Here is a 22,500-nt window from a genome sequence, read left to right as displayed (position 1 = left end):
CACACACACACACACACACACACACACACACACACACACACACACACATACGCAGACACACAGACACACACTAACGCACACACGCACACACACACACATGTGCGCACACACACGCACACAAACACACACACAAACACACACACATACGCAGACACACAGACACACACTAACACACACACACACACACACACACACACACACACACACACACACACACACACACACACACACACACACACACACACACACACACACATACGCAGACACACAGACACACACTAACGCACACACGCACACACACACACATGTGCGCACACACACGCACACAAACACACACACAAACACACACACATACGCAGACACACAGACACACACTAACACAAACACACACACATACGCAGACACACAGACACACACTAACGTACACACGCACACACACACAGACACACACACACACATACGCAGACACACAGACACACACTAACGCACGCACGCACACACACACAGACACACACAATAACTTGGCTAAGATGTAGACCTGAACAGAGTGCTCTCCAAATCATGCTTACTCCGTGTTCACAGCCTCAGGCTACTTTGAGTGGTAATAGGTTGGTGTGTGTCTGTTGTTTCCGGTCGGTGTGTTTGTTGGTACCGGTTGGTGTGTTTGTTGTTTCCGGTTGGTGTGTTTGTTGGTACCGGTCGGTGTGTCTGTTGTTTCCGGTAGGTGTGTTTGTTGTTTCCGGTTGGTGTGTTTGTTTGTACCGGTCGGTGTGTCTGTTGTTTCCGGTTGGTGTGTTTGTTGGTACCGGTCGGTGTGTCTGTTGTTTCCGGTTGGTGTGTTTGTTGGTACCGGTCGGTGTGTCTGTTGTTTCCGGTTGGTGTGTTTGTTGGTACCGGTCGGTGTGTCTGTTGTTTCCGGTTGATGTGTTTGTTGTTTCCGGTCGGTGTGTTTGTTGGTACCGGTCGGTGTGTTTGTTGGTACCGGTCGGTGTGTTTGTTGGTACCGGTCGGTGTGTTTGTTGGTACCGGTTGGTGTGTTTGTTGGTACCGGTCGGTGTGTTTGTTGGTACCGGTTGGTGTGTCTGTTGGTACCGGTTGGTGTGTCTGTTGGTACCGGTTGGTGTGTTTGTTGGTACCGGTTGGTGTGTTTGTTGGTACCGGTTGGTGTGTTTGTTGGTACCGGTTGGTGTGTCTGTTGGTACCGGTTGGTGTGTTTGTTGGTACCGGTTGGTGTGTTTGTTGGTACCGGTCGGTGTGTTTGTTGGTACCGGTCGGTGTGTTTGTTGGTACCGGTTGGTGTGTTTGTTGTTTCCGGTTGGTGTGTTTGTTGGTACCGGTCGGTGTGTCTGTTGTTTCCGGTTGGTGTGTTTGTTGGTACCGGTCGGTGTGTCTGTTGTTTCCGGTTGGTGTGTTTGTTGGTACCGGTCGGTGTGTCTGTTGTTTCCGGTTGGTGTGTTTGTTGGTACCGGTCGGTGTGTCTGTTGTTTCCGGTTGATGTGTTTGTTGTTTCCGGTCGGTGTGTTTGTTGGTACCGGTCGGTGTGTTTGTTGGTACCGGTCGGTGTGTTTGTTGGTACCGGTCGGTGTGTTTGTTGGTACCGGTTGGTGTGTTTGTTGGTACCGGTCGGTGTGTTTGTTGGTACCGGTTGGTGTGTCTGTTGGTACCGGTTGGTGTGTCTGTTGGTACCGGTTGGTGTGTTTGTTGGTACCGGTTGGTGTGTTTGTTGGTACCGGTTGGTGTGTTTGTTGGTACCGGTTGGTGTGTCTGTTGGTACCGGTTGGTGTGTTTGTTGGTACCGGTTGGTGTGTTTCTTGGTACCGGTCGGTGTGTTTGTTGGTACCGGTCGGTGTGTTTGTTGGTACCGGTTGGTGTGTTTGTTGGTACCGGTTGGTGTGTTTGTTGGTACGGGTTGGTGTGTTTGTTGGTACCGGTTGGTGTGTCTGTTGGTACCGGTCTGTGTGTTTGTTGGTACCGGTCGGTGTGATTGTTGGTACCGGTCGGTGTGATTGTTGGTACCGGTCGGTGTGTTTGTTGGTACCGGTCGGTGTGTTTGTTGGTACCGGTCGGTGTGTTTGTTGGTAAAAGTCGGTGTGTTTGTTGGTACCGGTCGGTGTGTTTGTTGGTACCGGTCGGTGTGTTTGTTGGTACCGGTCGGTGTGTTTGTTGGTACCGGTTGGTGTGTTTGTTGGTACCGGTCGGTGTGTTTGTTGGTACCGGTTGGTGTGTCTGTTGGTACCGGTTGGTGTGTCTGTTGGTACCGGTTGGTGTGTTTGTTGGTACCGGTTGGTGTGTTTGTTGGTACCGGTTGGTGTGTCTGTTGGTACCGGTTGGTGTGTTTGTTGGTACGGGTTGGTGTGTTTGTTGGTACCGGTTGGTGTGTCTGTTGGTACCGGTCTGTGTGTTTGTTGGTACCGGTCGGTGTGATTGTTGGTACCGGTCGGTGTGATTGTTGGTACCGGTCGGTGTGTTTGTTGGTACCGGTCGGTGTGTTTGTTGGTACCGGTTGGTGTGTTTGTTGGTACCGGTCGGTGTGTTTGCTGGTACCGGTCGGTGTGTTTGTTGGTACCGGTCGGTGTGTTTGTTGGTACCGGTCGGTGTGTTTGTTGGTACCGGTCGGTGTGTTTGTTGGTACCGGTCGGTGTGTGTACATCCACACTGTGTGATTAGACAGGTAAAGAGATTAATACACTATATGAAGCATGCAGACCTCCATCCTTCCATCCCTCCTTCACTCCATACCCTCCTTCACTCCGTCCCTCCTTCACTCCATACCCTCCCTTCACTCCATACATCCTTCACTCCATACCCTCCTTCACTCCATATCCTCCTTCACTCCATACCCTCCTTCACTCCATCCCTCCTTCACTCCATCCCTCCTTCACTCCATACCCTCCTTCACTCCATACCCTCCTTCACTCCATACCCTCCTTCACTCCATACCCTCCTTCACTCCATCCCTCCTTCACTCCATACCCTCCTTCACTCCATACCCTCCTTCACTCCATCTCTCCTTCACTCCATACCCTCCTTCACTCCATACCCTCCTTCACTCCATACCCTCCTTCACTCCATACCCTCCTTCACTCCATACCCTCCTTCACTCCATACCCTCCTTCACTCCATCCCTCCTTCACTCCATCCCTCCTTCACTCCATACCCTCCTTCACTCCATACCCTCCTTCACTCCATACCCTCCTTCACTCCATACCCTCCTTCACTCCATCCCTCCTTCGCTCCATGACCCCATGCAGGAAACAGTCAATCAAAATGCTAAGCCCCCAACCTCCCCCACGGTCCCTGTCCACTTTAATTACCCTCCCTCCCTCCTACCCGCTCAAATCACCTAATCCCCCAAAAAACAGGTCTGAGAGGCTGGAATTTAAAAAAATAAAAAATGTAATAATGTACAAAACAACAACCAGTCTCTCATCAAAGGAGGACTTTAGGGATTTATATTGGTGCTGGATGGAAAATGAACCACTTAGTCAAACAAATCACATTCTCACATTTACATAATAACAAGATTAGCATATGCACCGACAGGGAAGGAAACTGTTGTTGCTTTTCCCTCAGGAAGACAGTAAACACGCACACACACACACACACACACACACACACACACACACACACACACACACACACACACACACACACACACACACACACACACACACACACACACACACACACACACACACACACACACACACACACACACACACACACACACACACTCGAAAACAAAACCAGGACCTGTTGATCAGCTTTGTAATGAAGATCAATTGCTAAGATTTACAATAATTAATGGTTATGATAACCATCACAATACATCTCATAGTTTTATCACACTCAGAGAAGTGATCTTTATCACTCTCTCACACACACACACACACACACACACACACACACACACACACACACACACACACACACACACACACACACACACACACACACACACACACACACACACACATCCTGTGGATTGAAGTATATAATGAACAGCCAGTGAACAGCCAGGCAAAGCCAGGTTCCACAGTGAGGGGACTATAAAAGGACAGGTTCCACACTGAGGGGACTATAGAATATAGAAGGCCAGGTTGCACAGTGAGGGGACTATAGAAGGCCAGGTTCCACAGTGAGGGGACTATAGAAGGACAGGTTCCACAGTGAGGGGACTATAGAAGGACAGGTTCCACAGTGAGGGGACTATAGAAGGACAGGTTCCACAGAGAGGGGACTATAGAAGGCCAGGTTCCACAGAGAGGGGACTATAGAATATAGAAGGACAGGTTCCACACTGAGGGGACTATAGAATATAGAAGGACAGGTTCCACAGTGAGGGGACTATAGAAGGACAGGTTCCACAGTGAGGGGACTATAGAAGGACAGTTTCCACAGTGAAGGGACTATAGAAGGACAGGTGCCACAGTGAGGGGACTATAGAAGGACAGGTTCCACAGAGAGGGGACTATAGAAGGACAGTTTCCACAGTGAGGGGACTATAGAAGGACAGGTTCCACAGTGAGGGGACTATAGAAGGCCAGGTTCCACAGAGAGGGGACTATAGAAGGACAGGTTCCACAGTGAGGGGACTATAGAAGGACAGGTTCCACAGTGAGGGGACTATAGAAGGACAGGTTCCACAGTGAGGGGACTATAGAAGGACAGGTTCCACAGTGAGGGGACTATAGAAGGCCATACTCATGCAGTCTCACACAGTAGATAAGTACTGTATCGGTGGTTTTCAAAGTGTGTGAGTCTGTCTGTGCACATAGTGGGTGTACATGTTCATGCCTACCTGCGCTCAGTGCTGGGTCACCGGGGCAGGAGGCTGTATTGTTACACATACGTGTCTCTCTCAGGGCGCCGCTACACAGGGTTCCGTAGGGAGAGGACACACACGAGCGTGTCCGCACCTGCCAACCCTGACCACACGTTAACGAACACACACTCCACTGAGACCACTCCTCCGCCGCAGGGTCACCTGGAGAGAGAGAGAGAGAGAGAGAGAGAGAGAGAGTTAGAGAGAGAGAGAGTTAGAGAGAGAGAGAGTTAGAGAGAGAGAGAGTTAGAGAGAGAGAGAGTTAGAGAGAGAGAGAGAGAGAGAGAGAGAGAGTTAGAGTTAGAGAGTTAGAGAGAGAGAGAGAGAGAGTTAGAGTTAGAGAGTTAGAGAGAGAGAGAGAGAGAGAGAGAGAGAGAGAGAGAGAGAGAGAGAGAGAGAGAGAGAGAGAGAGAGAGAGAGAGAGAGAGAGAGAGAGAGAGAGAGAGAGAGAGAGAGAGAGAGAGAGAGGAGAGAGAGAGAGAGAGAGAGAGAGAGAGAGAGAGAGAGAGAGAGAGAGAGAGAGAGAGAGAGAGAGACATCATTTATATTGTTTAGTTGTTGTGGAGTTTCGTCTCTAAATCTTAATGCTGTGACATGAGAAGGGAGAGGTAGAGAAATCAAGGGATGAATACAGGAGCAAAACGCTCTAAATGTATATTTGGTCTCTCCGTTCCCTATTACTTCCCACAGTAAAATTCAGAAGCTTTATAAGGCAGTGCATGTAAGCCTTGGGCCGCTATTCATTAGCCTTTAGGTAATATTCATGAGGATTTAGGTAATATTCATGAGCATAAACATGAGTGTGTTCCAAATTACACCCTATTCCCTATACAGTGCAATAGTTTTGATACGCTTTGGGGCACATGCAGTGATATTCATGAGCAATGAATGAATATTTCTGAGCATTAAGGTGATAAGTGTTATCCATAGGGTAACAGACATCATCAGCCTTAAGGTAATGTGTATCACTACTGAGGTAATATTCATCTCTCACTGGCTGAATGTGCACCAAAGGGATGACATGTTGAACGCACAAGTAAACAAGCAGTGCTTTAGTGTTTAGATTGTGTGTGTGTGTGTGTGTGTGTGTGTGTGTGTGTGTGTGTGTGTGTGTGTGTGTGTGTGTGTGTGTGTGTGTGTGGAAGGGGGGTGGGGGGGTTGAAAGGGATGCACGTCAAACATAAGAGGCTAAATGAAAGAGACAGCAGTGGAAATGGGTACAGTCTTCACTGACGGGTGACCTGGCTGGAGGGGAGGGGTGAGGCGAGAGAGCTGGCGAGAGGGGAGGGGTGAGAGTCTGAGGGGTGAGATGGAAAATATTGATATATTCATGACCCTTGGCCCATCTTTCTTCTCCTTCGTCTATCTTTTATAAAAACCTACACAAACACTCTCCCTCATCCCTCTTTCACCCTAAACATTTATCTCACTGTTGCTCTCCTCTCGCTCTCTCACTCATATATCCATCCCTCTATTCCTTTCCCGTAGGAAGAACACCAGTAGGAAGGACACCAGTAGGAAGAACACCAGTAGGAAGAACACCAGTAGGAAGGACACCAGTAGGAAGAACATCAGTAGGAATACCACAAGTAGAAAGGACACCAGTAGGAAGAACACCAGTAGGAAGAACACCAGTAGGAAGGACACCAGTAGGAAGAACACCAGTAGGAAGGACACCAGTAGGAAGGACACCAGTAGGAAGAACACCAGTAGGAAGAACACCAGTAGGAAGAACACCAGTAGGAAGGACACCAGTAGGAAGAACACCAGTAGGAAGAACACCAGTAGGAAGAACACCAGTAGGAAGGACACCAGTAGGAAGAACATCAGTAGGAATACCACCAGTAGGAAGGACACCAGTAGGAAGGACACCAGTAGGAAGGACACGAGTAGGAAGAACACCAGTAGGAAGAACATCATTAGGAAGGACACCAGTAGGAAGGACACCAGTAGGAAGAACACCAGTAGGAAGGACACCAGTAGGAAGGACACCAGTAGGAAGGACACCAGTAGGAAGAACACCAGTAGGAAGAACACCAGTAGGAAGGACACCAGTAGGAAGGACACCAGTAGGAAGAACACCAGTAGGAAGAACATCAGTAAGAAGAACACCAGTAGGAAGGACACCAGTAGGAAGAACACCAGTAGGAAGAACACCAGTAGGAAGGACACCAGTAGGAAGAACATCAGTAGGAAGGACAACAGTAGGAAGAACACCAGTAGGAAGAACACCAGAAGGAAGAACACCAGTAGGAAGGACATCAGTAGGAAGAACACCAGTATGAAGAACACCAGTAGGAAGAACACCAGTAGGAAGAACACCAGTAGGAAGAACACCAGTAGGAAGGACACCAGTAGGAAGAACACCAGTAGGAAGAACACCAGTAGGAAGAACACCAGTAGGAAGAACACCAGTAGGAAGAACATCAGTAGGAAGGACACCAGTAGGAAGGACACCAGTAGGAAGAACACCAGTAGGAAGAACATCAGTAGGAAGGACACCAGTAGGAAGAACATCAGTAGGAAGGACATCAGTAGGAAGGACACCAGTAGGAAGGACATCAGTAGGAAGAACACGAGTAGGAAGAACACCAGTAGGAAGGACACCAGTAGGAAGGACACCAGTAGGAAGGATTCAGTAGGAAGGACACCAGTAGGAAGGACACCAGTAGGAAGGATTCAGTAGGAAGGACACCAGTAGGAAGAACACCAATAGGAAGGACACCAGTAGGAAGGACACCAGTAGGAAGGACACCAGTAGGAAGAACACCAGTAGGAAGAACATCAGTAGGAATACCACCAGTAGGAAGACCACCAGTAGGAAGAACACCAGTAGGAAGAACGCGAGTAGGAAGAACACCAGTAGGAAGAACACCAGTAGGAAGGACATCAGTAGGAAGAACACGAGTAGGAAGAACACCAGTAGGAAGAACACCAGTAGGAAGGACACCAGTAGGAAGGACACCAGTAGGAAGAACACCAGTAGGAATACCACCAGTAGGAAGAACATCAGTAGGAAGGACACCAGTAAGAAGAACACCAGTAGGAAGGACACCAGTAGGAAGAACACCAGTAGGAAGGACACCAGTAGGAAGAACACCAGTAGGAAGGACACCAGTAGGAAGGACACCAGTAGGAAGAACACCAGTAGGAATACCACCAGTAGGAAGAACATCAGTAGGAAGGACACCAGTAAGAAGAACACCAGTAGGAAGGACACCAGTAGGAAGAACACCAGTAGGAAGGACACCAGTAGGAAGAACACCAGTAGGAAGAACACCAGTAGGAAGGACACCAGTAAGAAGAACACCAGTAGGAAGAACACCAGTAGGAAGGACACCAGTAAGAAGAACACCAGTAGGAAGAACACCAGTAGGAAGAACACCAGTAGGAAGTAATTCCACAAGGCCTCACCACAGGGTGATGTTTCATATTTAAACTTTTTATCCAACATCTTTTGCTCTCTCTCTCTCTCTCTCTCTCTCTCTCTCTCTCTCTCTCTCTCTCTCTCTCTCTCTCTCTCTCTCTCTCTGCCTCTCTCTCTGCCTCTCTCTCTCTCTCTCTCTGCCTCTCTCTCTCTCTCTCTGCCTCTCTCTCTCTCTCTCTCTCTCTCTGCCTCTCTCTCTCTCTCTGTCTCTCTCCTACTCTCTCTCTCATCCCCACATCTCTGTCTCTCCTTTATTACCTTGTCTGTATAAAGCGTGTCCTTGGATGGGGGTGTCATCAAACAGTGAACGGTTAAATCGAATTAATTGCATGTCCGTTAATCGCATTACATCTTCATTTACATGTGGTGAGTCAGGACTTAAGCTCATCCCAGAAGTCCTGGGGATGAGGGGGTGGTGAGGAGGATGAGAGGAGATGAGGCAGTGCCAAGGATTCCCCCCAGTCGGAACTCCCTATGACTGTGGTGGGGGCCAAGCGGGCTGTGTATTATCAGGTTATTTTTTATGTATTCCTGTACCATCTTGTATATATACAGTATATTCCTATATTCCTTTCCATTGCATAATTGTACTTTCATCCAGTGGTGTGTATAGACATCCAGCCCCAATCTCACACCCTAGCCATCTATCACACACAACACGACTCACCTGTCTGTGCCTGAAACACACCTGGCTGGTCTGCTGATCTGGGTTTCTGTGTCTTCACCTTCAGGTCATCATCATCTGGGTCTGGATAGAGAGAGAGAACAGGAGATATAATTAGAGGTCTGGACAGAGAGAGAGAGAACAGGAGATATAATTAGAGGTCTGGACAGAGAGAGAGAACAGGAGATATAATTAGAGGTCTGGACAGAGAGAGATAACAGGAGATATAATTAGAGGTCTGGACAGAGAGAGAGAACAGGAGATATAATTAGAGGTCTGGACAGAGAGAGAGAACAGGATATATAATTAGAGGTCTGGACAGAGAGAGAGAACAGGAGATATAATTAGAGGTCTGGACAGAGAGAGAGAACAGGAGATATAATTAGAGGTCTGGACAGAGAGAGAGAACAGGAGATATAATTAGAGGTCTGGATAGAGAGAGAGAACAGGATATATAATTAGAGGTCTGGACAGAGAGAGAGAACAGGAGATATAATTAGAGGTCTGGACAGAGAGAGAGAACAGGAGATATAATTAGAGGTCTGGACAGAGAGAGAGAACATGAGATATAATTAGAGGTCTGGACAGAGAGAGAGAACAGGAGATATAATTAGAGGTCTGGACAGAGAGAGAGAATAGGAGATATAATTAGAGGTCTGCACAGAGAGAGAGAACAGGAGATATAATTAGAGGTCTGGATAGAGAGAGAGAACAGGAGATATAATTAGAGGTCTGGACAGAGAGAGAGAACAGGAGATATAATTAGAGGTCTGGACAGAGAGAGAGAACAGGAGATATAATTAGAGGTCTGGACAGAGAGAGAGAATAGGAGATATAATTAGAGGTCTGGACAGAGAGAGAGAACATCAGATATAATTAGAGGTCTGGACAGAGAGAGAGAGAACAGGAGATATAATTAGAGGTCTGGACAGAGAGAGAGAGAACAGGAGATATAATTAGAGGTCTGGACAGAGAGAGAGAAAAGGAGATATAATTAGAGGTCTGGACAGAGAGAGAGAACAGGAGATATAATTAGAGGTCTGGACAGAGAGAGAGAACAGGAGATATAATTAGAGATCTGGACAGAGAGAGAGAACAGGAGATATAATTAGAGGTCTGGACAGAGAGAGAGAACAGGAGATATAATTAGAGGTCTGGACAGAGAGAGAGAACAGGAGATATAATTAGAGGTCTGGACAGAGAGAGAGAACATCAGATATAATTAGAGGTCTGGACAGAGAGAGAGAACAGGAGATATAATTAGAGGTCTGGACAGAGAGAGAGAGAACAGGAGATATAATTAGAGGTCTGGACAGAGAGAGAGAACAGGAGATATAATTAGAGGTCTGGACAGAGAGAGAGAGAACAGGAGATATAATTAGAGGTCTGGACAGAGAGAGAGAACATCAGATATAATTAGAGGTCTGGACAGAGAGTGAGAACAGGAGATATAATTAGAGGTCTGGACAGAGAGAGAGAACAGGAGATATAATTAGAGGTCTGGACAGAGAGAGAGAACAGGAGTTATAATTAGAGATCTGGACAGAGAGAGAGAACAGGAGATATAATTAGAGGTCTGGACAGAGAGAGAGAACATCAGATATAATTAGAGGTCTGGACAGAGAGAGAGAACAGGAGATATAATTAGAGATCTGGACAGAGAGAGAGAACAGGAGATATAATTAGAGGTCTGGACAGAGAGAGAGAACATCAGATATAATTAGAGGTCTGGACCGAGAGAGAGAACAGGAGATATAATTAGAGGTCTGGACAGAGAGAGAGAACATCAGATATAATTAGAGGTCTGGACAGAGAGAGAGAGAATAGGAGATATAATTAGAGGTCTGGACAGAGAGAGAGAACAGGAGATATAATTAGAGGTCTGGACAGAGAGAGAGAGAGAACAGGAGATATAATTAGAGGTCTGGACAGAGAGAGAGAACAGGAGATATAATTAGAGGTCTGGATAGAGAGAGAGAACAGGATATATAATTAGAGGTCTGGATAGGGGTCTGGGTAGAGGTCTGGGTAGGGGTCTGGATAGGGGTCTGGATAGGGGTCTGGGTAGGGGTCTGGATAGAGGTCTGGATAGGGGTCTGGGTAGGGGTCTGGATAGGGGTCTGGGTAGAGGTCTGGATAGGGGTCTGGGTAGGGGTCTGGATAGGGGTCTGGGTAGGGGTCTGGATAGGGGTCTGGGTAGGGGTCTGGATAGGGGTCTGGGTAGGGGTCTGGATAGGGGTCTGGGTAGGGGTCTGGATAGGGGTCTGGGTAGAGGTCTGGATAGGGGTCTGGGTAGGGGTCTGGATAGGGGTCTGGGTAGAGGTCTGGATAGGGGTCTGGGTAGGGGTCTGGATAGGGGTCTGGATAGGGGTCTGGGTAGGGGTCTGGGTAGAGGTCTGGATAGGGGTCTGGGTAGGGGTCTGGATAGGGGTCTGGGTAGGGGTCTGGATAGGGGTCTGGGTAGGGGTCTGGGTAGGGGTCTGGATAGGGGTCTGGGTAGGGGTCTGAATAGGGGTCTGGATAGGGGTCTGGATAGGGGTCTGGATAGGGGTCTGGGTAGAGGTCTGGATAAAGAAATAGAGAACAGGAGATATAAGTAACTGTGGTATGGAATAGTGTAAAGTCATACCATTGTATAGTGATGGACAGTTTAACTACTGCGGCTGCTATTCTGCTTTTCTTTCTGTGATCTGCTGTGTGGAATTGTGTGCACCATTTTTCATTCAAATGTCCTGAGATAAACAAAGCTAGGAAAAAAGAACCCAGACGTGAACAGAGGGCTATTTTCCAGTAAGTGTAAACTAGACACATATGACAATAAAACACAGAGTCTCACTGTGAATTGCCACACACACGCATTTAACACACGCACACGCACACGCACGCACACGCACACGCACACGCACACACACACACACACATGCACACAGTTTATCCTCAGTAAGCCGACACTTTACCATAACCAGCGTTAGTAAGAACATCCCCAAAAGGAGGAAAACAATATTTTATTGAACAGCAGTCCTGTATTTCTATTTCAGTTCAGTTCTCCAAGCTTCCATGGCTTATTAAGGTGGTCTGACTGCACATATCCAGGAAGAGGCACACATGTTGAATGACCAAGGTCAAACCTGAGACTAGGCCTAGCCCTACTTTGCGCCAGAAGAGTTCATGAGATTTTACATTTTAGTAGGAGTATCCATATGACAGAAAGAGGTAGCAAAACTATCATCAATCAGGAATACATTGTTTAGTGACATTATCATAAATGAAGAGAAGCATGAATGCATACGTGTGATGTTGTGTCTGTGAGCTGTATTTCCTTACATTTCTCCTCACAAACTTAATAGCTCTAATTATTTGCCACAAACATTTCTTGCTAAGCTATTCCGTTGCTAGTCCCATCAAACACGGTCATTTTATAACATGTAAAGGAACAAACTCCACAGTCTGATAATCATATTATTATTTAAGAAACAATTAGTTGCTGTATTTGTTTTGTTTGGAATCGCCAACCCGTCTAAGTCTATTTCCTTATCACTGAGGTGAGCTTGCTCCTATTGTTCTTGGCTTTAGATCACATGAATATGAAATAGCGCCAGCACTTGACTATGATTTGCAATAATTGAGGCTCTGTTTTAAATGTTGTTCATAGCAACATGTCTTTATAGACCACAACATTGGCATACGTTCCAGCTAGTCGCCTTCTCACTGATTATATTGTTGCAAATCATAATTGAATGAGTGCTGGCACTTTTTTATTACATTACGTGACACAGATAATATTGTAGAAGGTTTCCTGTTCTCACTTACACAACCCTGTCAAAATAGTAGAGACACAACCCTGTCAAAATAGTAGAGACACAACACTGTCAAAATAGTAGACACAACCCTGTTAAAATAGTAGAGACACGACCCTGTCAAAATAGTAGAGACACAACCCTGTCAAAATAGTAGAGACACAACCCTGTCAAAATAGTAGAGACACAACCCTGTCAAAATAGTAGAGACAACCCTGTCAAAATAGTAGAGACACAACCCTGTCAAAATAGTAGAGATACAACCCTGTCAAAATAGTAGAGACACAACCCTGTCAAAATAGTAGAGATACAACCCTGTCAAAATAGTAGAGACACAACCCTGTCAAAATAGTAGACACAACCCTGTCAAAATAGTAGAGATACAAAACTGTCAAAATAGTAGAGATACAGCCCTGTCAAAATAGTAGAGATACAACCCTGTCAAAATAGTAGAGACACAATCCTGTCAAAATAGTAGAGACACAACCCTGTCAAAATAGTAGAGATACAACTCTGTTAAAATAGTAGAGATACAACCCTGTCAAAATAGTAGAGATACAACCCTGTCAAAATAGTAGAGATACAACCCTGTCAAAATAGTAGAGATACAACCCTGTCAAAATAGTAGAGACACAACCCTGTCAAAATAGTAGAGATACAACTCTGTCAAAATAGTAGAGATACAACCCTGTCAAAATAGTAGAGATACAACCCTGTCAAAATAGTAGAGATACAACCCTGTCAAAAGAGTAGAGATACAACCCTGTCAAAATAGTAACGACACAACACTGTCAAAATAGTAGAGACACAACCTTGTCAAAATAGTAGAGACACAACCCTGTCAAAATAGTAGAGACACAACCCTGTCAAAATAGTAGAGACACAACCCTGTCAAAATAGTAGAGATACAACCCTGTCAAAATAGTAGAGACACAACCCTGTCAAAATAGTAGAGACACAACCCTGTCAAAATAGTAGAGATACAACCCTGTCAAAATAGTAGAGACACAACCCTGTCAAAATAGTAGAGACACAACCCTGTCAAAATAGTAGAGATACAACCCTGTCAAAATAGTAGAGACACAACCCTGTCAAAATAGTAGAGACACAACTCTGTCAAAATAGTAGAGATACAACCCTGTCAAAATAGTAGAGACACAACCCTGTCAAAATAGTAGAGACACAACCCTGTCAAAATAGTAGAGACACAACCCTGTCAAAATAGTAGAGATACAACCCTGTCAAAATAGTAGAGATACAACCCTGTCAACATAGTAGAGATACAACCCTGTCAAAATAGTAGAGATACAACCCTGTCAAAATAGTAGAGATACAACCCTGTCAAAATAGTAGAGACACAACCCTGTCAAAATAGTAGAGACACAACCCTGTCAAAATAGTAGAGATACAACACTGTCAAAATAGTAGAGATACAACCCTGTCAAAATAGTAGAGACACAACCCTGTCAAAATAGTAGAGACACAACCCTGTCAAAATAGTAGAGATACAACCCTGTCAAAATAGTAGAGACACGACCCTGTCAAAATAGTAGAGATACGACCCTGTCAAAATAGTAGAGACACGACCCTGTCAAAATAGTAGAGATACAACCCTGTCAAAATAGTAGAGATACAACCCTGTCAAAATAGTAGAGATACAACCCTGTCAAAATAGTAGAGACACAACCCTGTCAAAATAGTAGAGACACAACCCTGTCAAAATAGTAGAGACACAACCCTGTCAAAATAGTAGAGACACAACCCTGTCAAAATAGTAGAGACACAACCCTGTCAAAATAGTAGAGATACAACTCTGTCAAAATAGTAGAGATACAACCCTGTCAAAATAGTAGAGACACAACCCTGTCAAAATAGTAGAGACACAACCCTGTCAAAATAGTAGAGATACAACTCTGTCAAAATAGTAGAGATACAACCCTGTCAAAATAGTAGAGATACAACCCTGTCAAAATAGTAGAGATACAACCCTGTCAAAATAGTAGAGATACAACCCTGTCAAAATAGTAGAGATACAACCCTGTCAAAATAGTAGAGATACAACCCTGTCAAAATAGTAGAGACACAACCCTGTCAAAATAGTAGAGACACGACCCTGTCAAAATAGTAGAGACACAACCCTGTCAAAATAGTAGAGACACAACCCTGTCAAAATAGTAGAGACACGACCCTGTCAAAATAGTAGAGATACAACACTGTCAAAATAGTAGCGACATAACCATGTCTAAATAGTAGAGACACGACCCTGTCAAAATAGTAGAGATACAACACTGTCAAAATAGTAGCGATATAACCCTGTCAAAATAGTAGAGATACAACCCTGTCAAAATAGTAGAGATACAACCCTGTCAAAATAGTAGCGATATAACCCTGTCAAAATAGTAGAGATACAACCCTGTCAAAATAGTAGAGATACAACCCTGTCTAAATAGTAGACACAACACTGTCTAAATAGTAGAGACAAAACCCTGTCAAAAGAGTAGAGAAAATAGGCTTGTCAAAATTGTAGAGACAATAGCCTTGTCAGAAGACTAGAGACAATAGTAGATACATTAGTAGAGATAATAGCCTTGTCAAAATAGTAGAGACAATAGCCCTGTCAAAATAGTAGAGATTATAGCACTATCAAAATAGTAGACATTCATTGCAATGGTCCTGCTGAACTCCTGTTGTTCTTTAGTTCACAAACAGTCCTACTAAACTCCTGTTGTTCTTTAGTTCACAACCAGTCCTGCTGAACTCCTGTTGTTCTTTAGTTCACAACCAGTCCTACTAAACTCCTGTTGTTCTTAATTCACAACCAGTCCTACTGAACTCCTGTTGTTCTTTAGTTCACAACCAGTCCTACTGAACTCCTGTTGTTCTTTAGTTCACAACCAGTCCTACTAAACTCCTGTTGTTCTTTTAGTTCACAACCAGTCCTGCTAAACTCCTGTTGTTCTTTAGTTCACAACCAGTCCTACTAAACTCCTGTTGTTCTTTAGTTCACAACCAGTCCTACTACACTCCTGTTGTTCTTTAGTTCACAACCAGTCCTACTAAACTCCTGTTGTTCTTTAGTTCACAACCAGTCCTACTACACTCCTGTTGTTCTTTAGTTCACAACCAGTCCTACTGAACTCCTGTTGTTCTTTAGCTCACAACCAGTCCTACTGAACTCCTGTTGTTCTTTAGTTCACAACCAGTCCTACTAAACTCCTGTTGTTCTTTAGTTCACAACCAGTCCTGCTGAACTCCTGTAGTTCTTTAGTTCACAACCAGTCCTACTGAACTCCTGTTGTTCTTTAGTTCACAACCAGTCCTACTAAACTCCTGTTGTTCTTTAGTTCACAACCAGTCCTGCTAAACTCCTGTTGTTCTTTAGTTCACAACCAGTCCTGCTAAACTCCTGTTGTTCTTTAGTTCACAACCAGTCCTACTGAACTCCTGTAGTTCTTTAGTTCACAACCAGTCCTGCTAAACTCCTGTTGTTATTTAGTTCACAACGAGACAGTCCCCCACGCCCACACATGTGTGTGTGCTCCAACATCGAAGCAGGGAAGAGGGATGAGCTCTAGGGAACTCCCCATGTTTGGCTCTGTCAAATGCGTGTGATTAGAGAGGATTCTCCCCTGGGCTTTCGCTAACACACACACACACACACTGTACACACACACATATTGTACACACACACACATATTGTACACACACATACACACATTCTGTACACACACACACGTACGCACACACACGCACACGCACACGCACACACACACACATCCCTCTGGGGACTGTGCTAATATGGTTACGATAGCTCAAATGCCTGTCGCCACAATTTCAGGTTGTCATAGAAAATTCAATAACAGTTTGAAGAAAACCAACATTCTTTCTTCTCTCTGTCCCTCGCTATTTCATCTTCTTTCTCAACGGGGACCAAGTCACAAACATGTGTTATCGCCTGGGTTACCGCACTCAGTGCATATTTTGTGTGTGTATCCTGAGGGATATGCAGATCTGGTAGTGATGCAGTGTGTGTGTATCCTGAGGGATATGCAGATCTGGTAGTGATGCAGTGTGTGTGTATCCTGAGGGATATGCAGATCTGGTAGTGATGCAGTGTGTATCCTGAGTGATATGTAGGTCTGGTAGTGATGCAGTGTGTGTGTATCCTGAGTGATATGTAGATCTGGTAGTGATGCAGTGTGTGTGTATCCTGAGTGATATGTAGATCTGGTAGTGATGCAGTGTGTGTGTATCCTGAGTGATATGTAGATCTGGTAGTGATGCAGTGTGTGTGTATCCTGAGTGAGATGTAGATCTGGTAGTGATGCAGTGTGTGTGTATCCTGAGTGAGATGTAGATCTGGTAGTGATGCAGTGTGTGTGTATCCTGAGTGATATGTAGATCTGGTAGTGATGCAGTGTGTGTGTATCCTGAGTGATATGTAGATCGGATAGTGATGCAGTGTGTGTGTATCCTGAGTGATATGTAGATCTGGTAGTGATGCAGTGTGTGTGTATCCTGAGTGATATGTAGGTCTGGTAGTGATGCAGTGTGTGTGTATCCTGAGTGATATGTAGATCTGGTAGTGATGCAGTGTGTGTGTATCCTGAGTGATATGTAGATCGGATAGTGATGCAGTGTGTGTATCCTGAGTGATATGTAGATCTGGTAGTGATGCAGTGTGTGTGTATCCTGAGTGATATGTAGATCTGGTAGTGATGCAGTGTGTGTGTATCCTGAGTGATATGTAGATCTGGTAGTGATGCAGTGTGTGTGTATCCTGAGTGATATGTAGATCGGATAGTGATGCAGTGTGTGTGTATCCTGAGTGATATGTAGATCTGGTAGTGATGCAGTGTGTGTGTATCCTGAGTGAGATGTAGATCTGGTAGTGATGCAGTGTGTGTGTATCCTGAGTGATATGTAGATCGGATAGTGATGCAGTGTGTGTGTATCCTGAGTGATATGTAGATCTGGTAGTGATGCAGTGTGTGTGTATCCTGAGTGAGATGTAGATCTGGTAGTGATGCAGTGTGTGTGTATCCTGAGTGATATGTAGATCGGATAGTGATGCAGTGTGTGTGTATCCTGAGTGATATGTAGATCTGGTAGTGATGCAGTGTGTGTGTATCCTGAGTGAGATGTAGATCTGGTAGTGATGCAGTGTGTGTGTATCCTGAGTGATATGTAGATCTGGTAGTGATGCAGTGTGTGTGTATCCCCCTCTTTCATCTTCCTTTCAGCGGGTCATTGGAGCAGGACAGAGGGGGACTCTACTCTTCCATTCAACTTTATATTTCCCTCCCTCCCTCTCTAGTTTTCTAGCCCTTCATCCCTCTCTTTCTCTCTATCTTTCTCTCTCTCTCTCTTTATCACTCACTCACTCACTCACTCGCTCGCTCACTCACTCACTCACTCACTCACTCACTCACTCACTCACTCACTCACTCACTCACTCACTCACACACTCACTCACTCACTCACTCTCTATTTCTATCTCTATCTATCTCCCTTTCTCTCTCTCTGTCACCATACCCCTCTTTCACTGTTTGTCTATCTATCTGTACAAGTGTAATTGTAGTTCATCATTCTACACGGAGTAGGGGAATCGGAGGAGACAGGTTAAAGAAGGGTTTTTAAGCCTTGACACAATTGAGACATGGATTGTCTATGTGTGTCATTCACCTGGTGAATAGGCAAGACAAAAGTTTGAAGTACCTTTGAAGGGGTATGATTGTAGGTGCCAGGTACCCCGTTTTGTGTCAAGAACTGCAACGCTGCTGGGTTTTTCACGCACAACAGTTTCCTGTATGTACTGTACCAAGAATGGTCCACCACCCAAAGGACATCCAGCCAACTTGACACAACACCTAGCAGAGTCCGTGCTCCAACAAATTGAGGCTGTTATGAGGGCAAAATGGGGTACAACTCAATATTAGGAAGGTGTTATTAATGTTTGGTGTACTTCGTATATATTATCCTTCTTCACAACCAACCCATAGATAGGAGGATGTCGAGGCAGAATACAGCTGAATCAGACAGGACCACAGTGTGTACACACACACACACACACACACACACACACACACACACACACACACACACACACACACACACACACACACACACACACACACACACACACACACACACACACACACACACACACACACACACACACACACACAGGGGTATGTACTGTATCAGCCCTGTTAAATTAACATTGTGCCAGTAAACGTGTATTGAGCCTTAAAAAGAGCCAGGCCAGAAAGCGGACGGGGGGATTGTCAGCTAGAGCCTTATTTCCTTTGTTGAGCTGAGCTGAGAATTTAGACATACAGAGAAGAGTGTGCTTGTGGGTGTGCACATGTATGAGTGCACGTGTGTGCGTGAGTGTGCGTATGCTTGTGTGTGTGTGGGTGAGAGAGAGGGAGAGGAGAAAGAGAGAGTGTGTGTGTGTGTGTGTTTGTGCTCACACAGCTATTTCCCCAGGTGTACAGCATATCACATATGTGCTTATATTTGCCTCACCCTGTACATTTACACCATCTAGGAGAGAGGAGACTGATACACTGTGTCTCACCCTGTACATTTACACCATCTAGGAGAGAGGAGACTGATACACTGTGCCTCACCCTGTACATTTACACCATCTAGGAGAGAGGAGACTGATACACTGTGTCTCACCCTGTACATTTACACCATCTAGGAGAGAGGAGACTGATACACTGTGTCTCACCCTGTACATTTACACCATCTAGGAGAGAGGAGACTGATACACCGTCAGCCATAATGGATTTTTTTATAAGCCACTGGACACACAAGGGTTCCTCTATCTCTCCCTCATATCCTTTCTCACTCTACACTCTTCCCCCTTTATCTTCCTCTCTGTCTGTCACTCAAGTCCACTCGCTATCCCTCTATGTTCTCTCTCTCTCTCTCTCACACACACACACACACACACACACACACACACACACACACACACACACACACACACACACACATATCTGGAGTAACTGAATCAGGTCTTACAGGCTGAGAGCAAAATGGAATCAAGCAGAAGAACTCATGCACATTTCATAAAGCTGCCAATATAAACTGTATTCCTCAGACACACACATACATGCAGGTAGCCTAGCATGTACGTGTGTTCACATGTGTGAAACAAATATAAGCAAACCCCTGTTAGACTTGATTCACTCTCAGATGGCCAGAGGGAGTTATGGAAGAGCAGAATGTCTTGAAGACCATGAAGGGGTTAGTGAACAGCTCTTACAGTGGGCACACAAGACTGACATAGCAGATACATCGACACATGAAGGCCCTCTGTAACAGGGCTGTGAGTACTACGTTAAACCATGGACAGTTGCACCCATTACTAGAAATATGTAATGGGTGTGTGTGTGTGTGTGTGTGTGTGTGTGTGTGTGTGTGTGTGTGTGTGTGTGTGTGTGTGTGTGTGTGTGTGTGTGTGTGTGTGTGTGTGTGTGTGTGTGTGTGTGTGTGTGTGTGTGTGTGTGTGTGTGTGTGTGTGTGTGGGGGGGGGGGCCCGAGTGTGTGTCAGTTGGAAATGTAGCGTAGGCTGAATACAATCCCTGGTGTTTCTTTAAATTGCCCAATCGCCCCAGTTCCCTCTCCATTTCTCCTCAGCTCTAAATTGGCTGCCATTTTACTCCTCGTTTTCATCCTCCCCAATCTTCCAATATTACACTCCTCCCGCTCTTTTCTCCCCCTCCTTCTCCTCCCTCTATCTAAGACAAACAGAGGATCACATCCTGGAAGGCTCCATTTGCAGTGGATCATTCCTCGCCTCCGGTAGCAATCTGAGGACAATCAATGCAGCACAATAACACACAGGAAACCATCAGACAGAAAACAAGAAGTCATCGACGGGTCTATCCACTCCATATACACACTCATACACAACATATTATGTATCCAAGACAAGAATATTATGCGGCTTTAGATACAATTCTGGGAAATATAGTACTCAGCCCAACATATGGACTAACACTTTGAATAGTTTCCAGGGGAGATGGCAGATGGTTCAAGACTTAACACCAATGAAATAGATTCCAGTGGAGATGACAGATGGTTCAAGACTTAACACCAATGCAATAGATTCCAGTGGAGATGACAGATGGTTCAAGACTTAACACCAATACAATAGATTCCAGTGGAGATGGCAGGAGGTTCAAGACCTGACACCAATTACATATATTCCAGTGGAGATGGCAGATGGTTCAAGACCTGACACCAATTCAGGAGATTCCAGTGGAGATGGCAGATTGTTCAAGACTTCAAACCAATTCAATAGATTCCAGTGGAGATGACAGATGGTTCAAGACTTAACACCAATTCAATAGATTCCAGTGGAGATGACAGATGGTTCAAGACCTGACACCAATTAAATATATTCCAGTGGAGATGGCAGATGGTTTTAGACCTGACACCAATTCAGGAGATTCCAGTGGAGATGGCAGATGGTTCAAGACTTAACACCAATTCAGTAGATTCCAGTGGAGATGACAGATGGTTCAAGACCTGACACCAATTAAATATATTCCAGTGGAGATGGCAGATGGTTTTAGACCTGACACCAATTCAGGAGATTCCAGTGGAGATGGCAGATTGTTCAAGACTTCAAACCAATTCAATAGATTCCAGTGGAGATGACAGATAGTTCAAGACTTAATACCAATTCAATAGATTCCAGTGGAGATGGCAGATGGTTCAAGACCTGACACCAATTAAATATATTCCAGTGGAGATGGCAGATGGTTCAAGACCTGACACCAATTCAGTAGATTCCAGTGGAGATGGCAGATGGTTCAAGACATGACACCAATTCAATAAATTCCATTGGAGATGACAGATGGTTCAAGACCTGACACCAATTCAGTAAATTCCAGTGGAGATGGCAGATGGTTCAAGACCTGACACCAATTCAATAGATCCCAGTGGAGATAACAGATGGTTCAAGACCTGACACCAATTCAATAGTTTCCAGTGGAGATGGCAGACCCATAACAGTAAGACCAAGGTTCCGTAAAATGCATCTAGTATGTATGAGCTGGAAGTACAAGCCTAAGTGTTGTTGCCCATTAGTTGAGTAGGGTTAGAGGAAAATAATAAAGGAACATATATTTAAAAAAGATGTATGTGTGTATACATACATCATATATATATATATATATATATATATATATGTGTGTGTATATATATATATATATATATATATATATATATATATATATATATATATATATATATATACACACTGCTCAAAAAAATAAAGGGAACACTTAAACAACACAATGTAACTCCAAGTCAATCACACTTCTGTGAAATCAAACTGTCCACTTAGGAAGCAACACTGATTGACAATAAATTTCACATGCTGTTGTGCAAATGGAATAGACAATAGGTGGAAATTATAGGTAATTAGCAAGACACCCCCAATAAAGGAGTGGTTCTGCAGGTGGTGAACACAGACCACTTCTCAGTTCCTATGCTTCCTGGCTGATGTTTTGGTCACTTTTGAATGCTGGCGGTGCTTTCACTCTAGTGGTAGCATGAGACGGAGTCTACAACCCACACAAGTGGTTCAGGTAGTGCAGCTCATCCAGGATGGCACATCAATGCAAGCTGTGGCAAGAAGGTTTGCTGTGTCTGTCAGCGTAGTGTCCAGAGCATGGAGGCACTACCAGGAGACAGGCCAGTACATCAGGAGACGTGGAGGAGGCCGTAGGAGGGCAACAACCCAGCAGCAGGACCGCTACCT

At 45.0% G+C, this 22,500-nt stretch overlaps 1 protein-coding gene across 1 annotated transcript in view; it reads right to left on the bottom strand.

Annotated features, from left to right (window-relative positions):
• Positions 1 to 22,500, bottom strand: part of LOC129830522 (adhesion G protein-coupled receptor B2-like) — a 564,124-nt gene that overhangs the window by 316,119 nt on the left and 225,505 nt on the right. Inside the window, exons 3-4 of the mRNA XM_055893092.1 lie at positions 8,920 to 9,000; positions 4,802 to 4,987 (exon numbers count right to left, since the gene is read on the bottom strand). Of these exons, the coding sequence (XP_055749067.1) occupies positions 4,802 to 4,987; positions 8,920 to 9,000 (267 nt within the window). The remainder of the gene's footprint in view (positions 1 to 4,801; positions 4,988 to 8,919; positions 9,001 to 22,500) is intronic.

The sequence above is a fragment of the Salvelinus fontinalis genome, chromosome 32, assembly GCF_029448725.1.
Source record: "Salvelinus fontinalis isolate EN_2023a chromosome 32, ASM2944872v1, whole genome shotgun sequence".
NCBI classification, from domain to species: Eukaryota; Metazoa; Chordata; class Actinopteri; order Salmoniformes; family Salmonidae; genus Salvelinus; species Salvelinus fontinalis.
The sequence above is the reverse complement of the archived record's forward strand: the minus strand, read 5'-3'. Positions and strand labels throughout refer to the sequence as shown.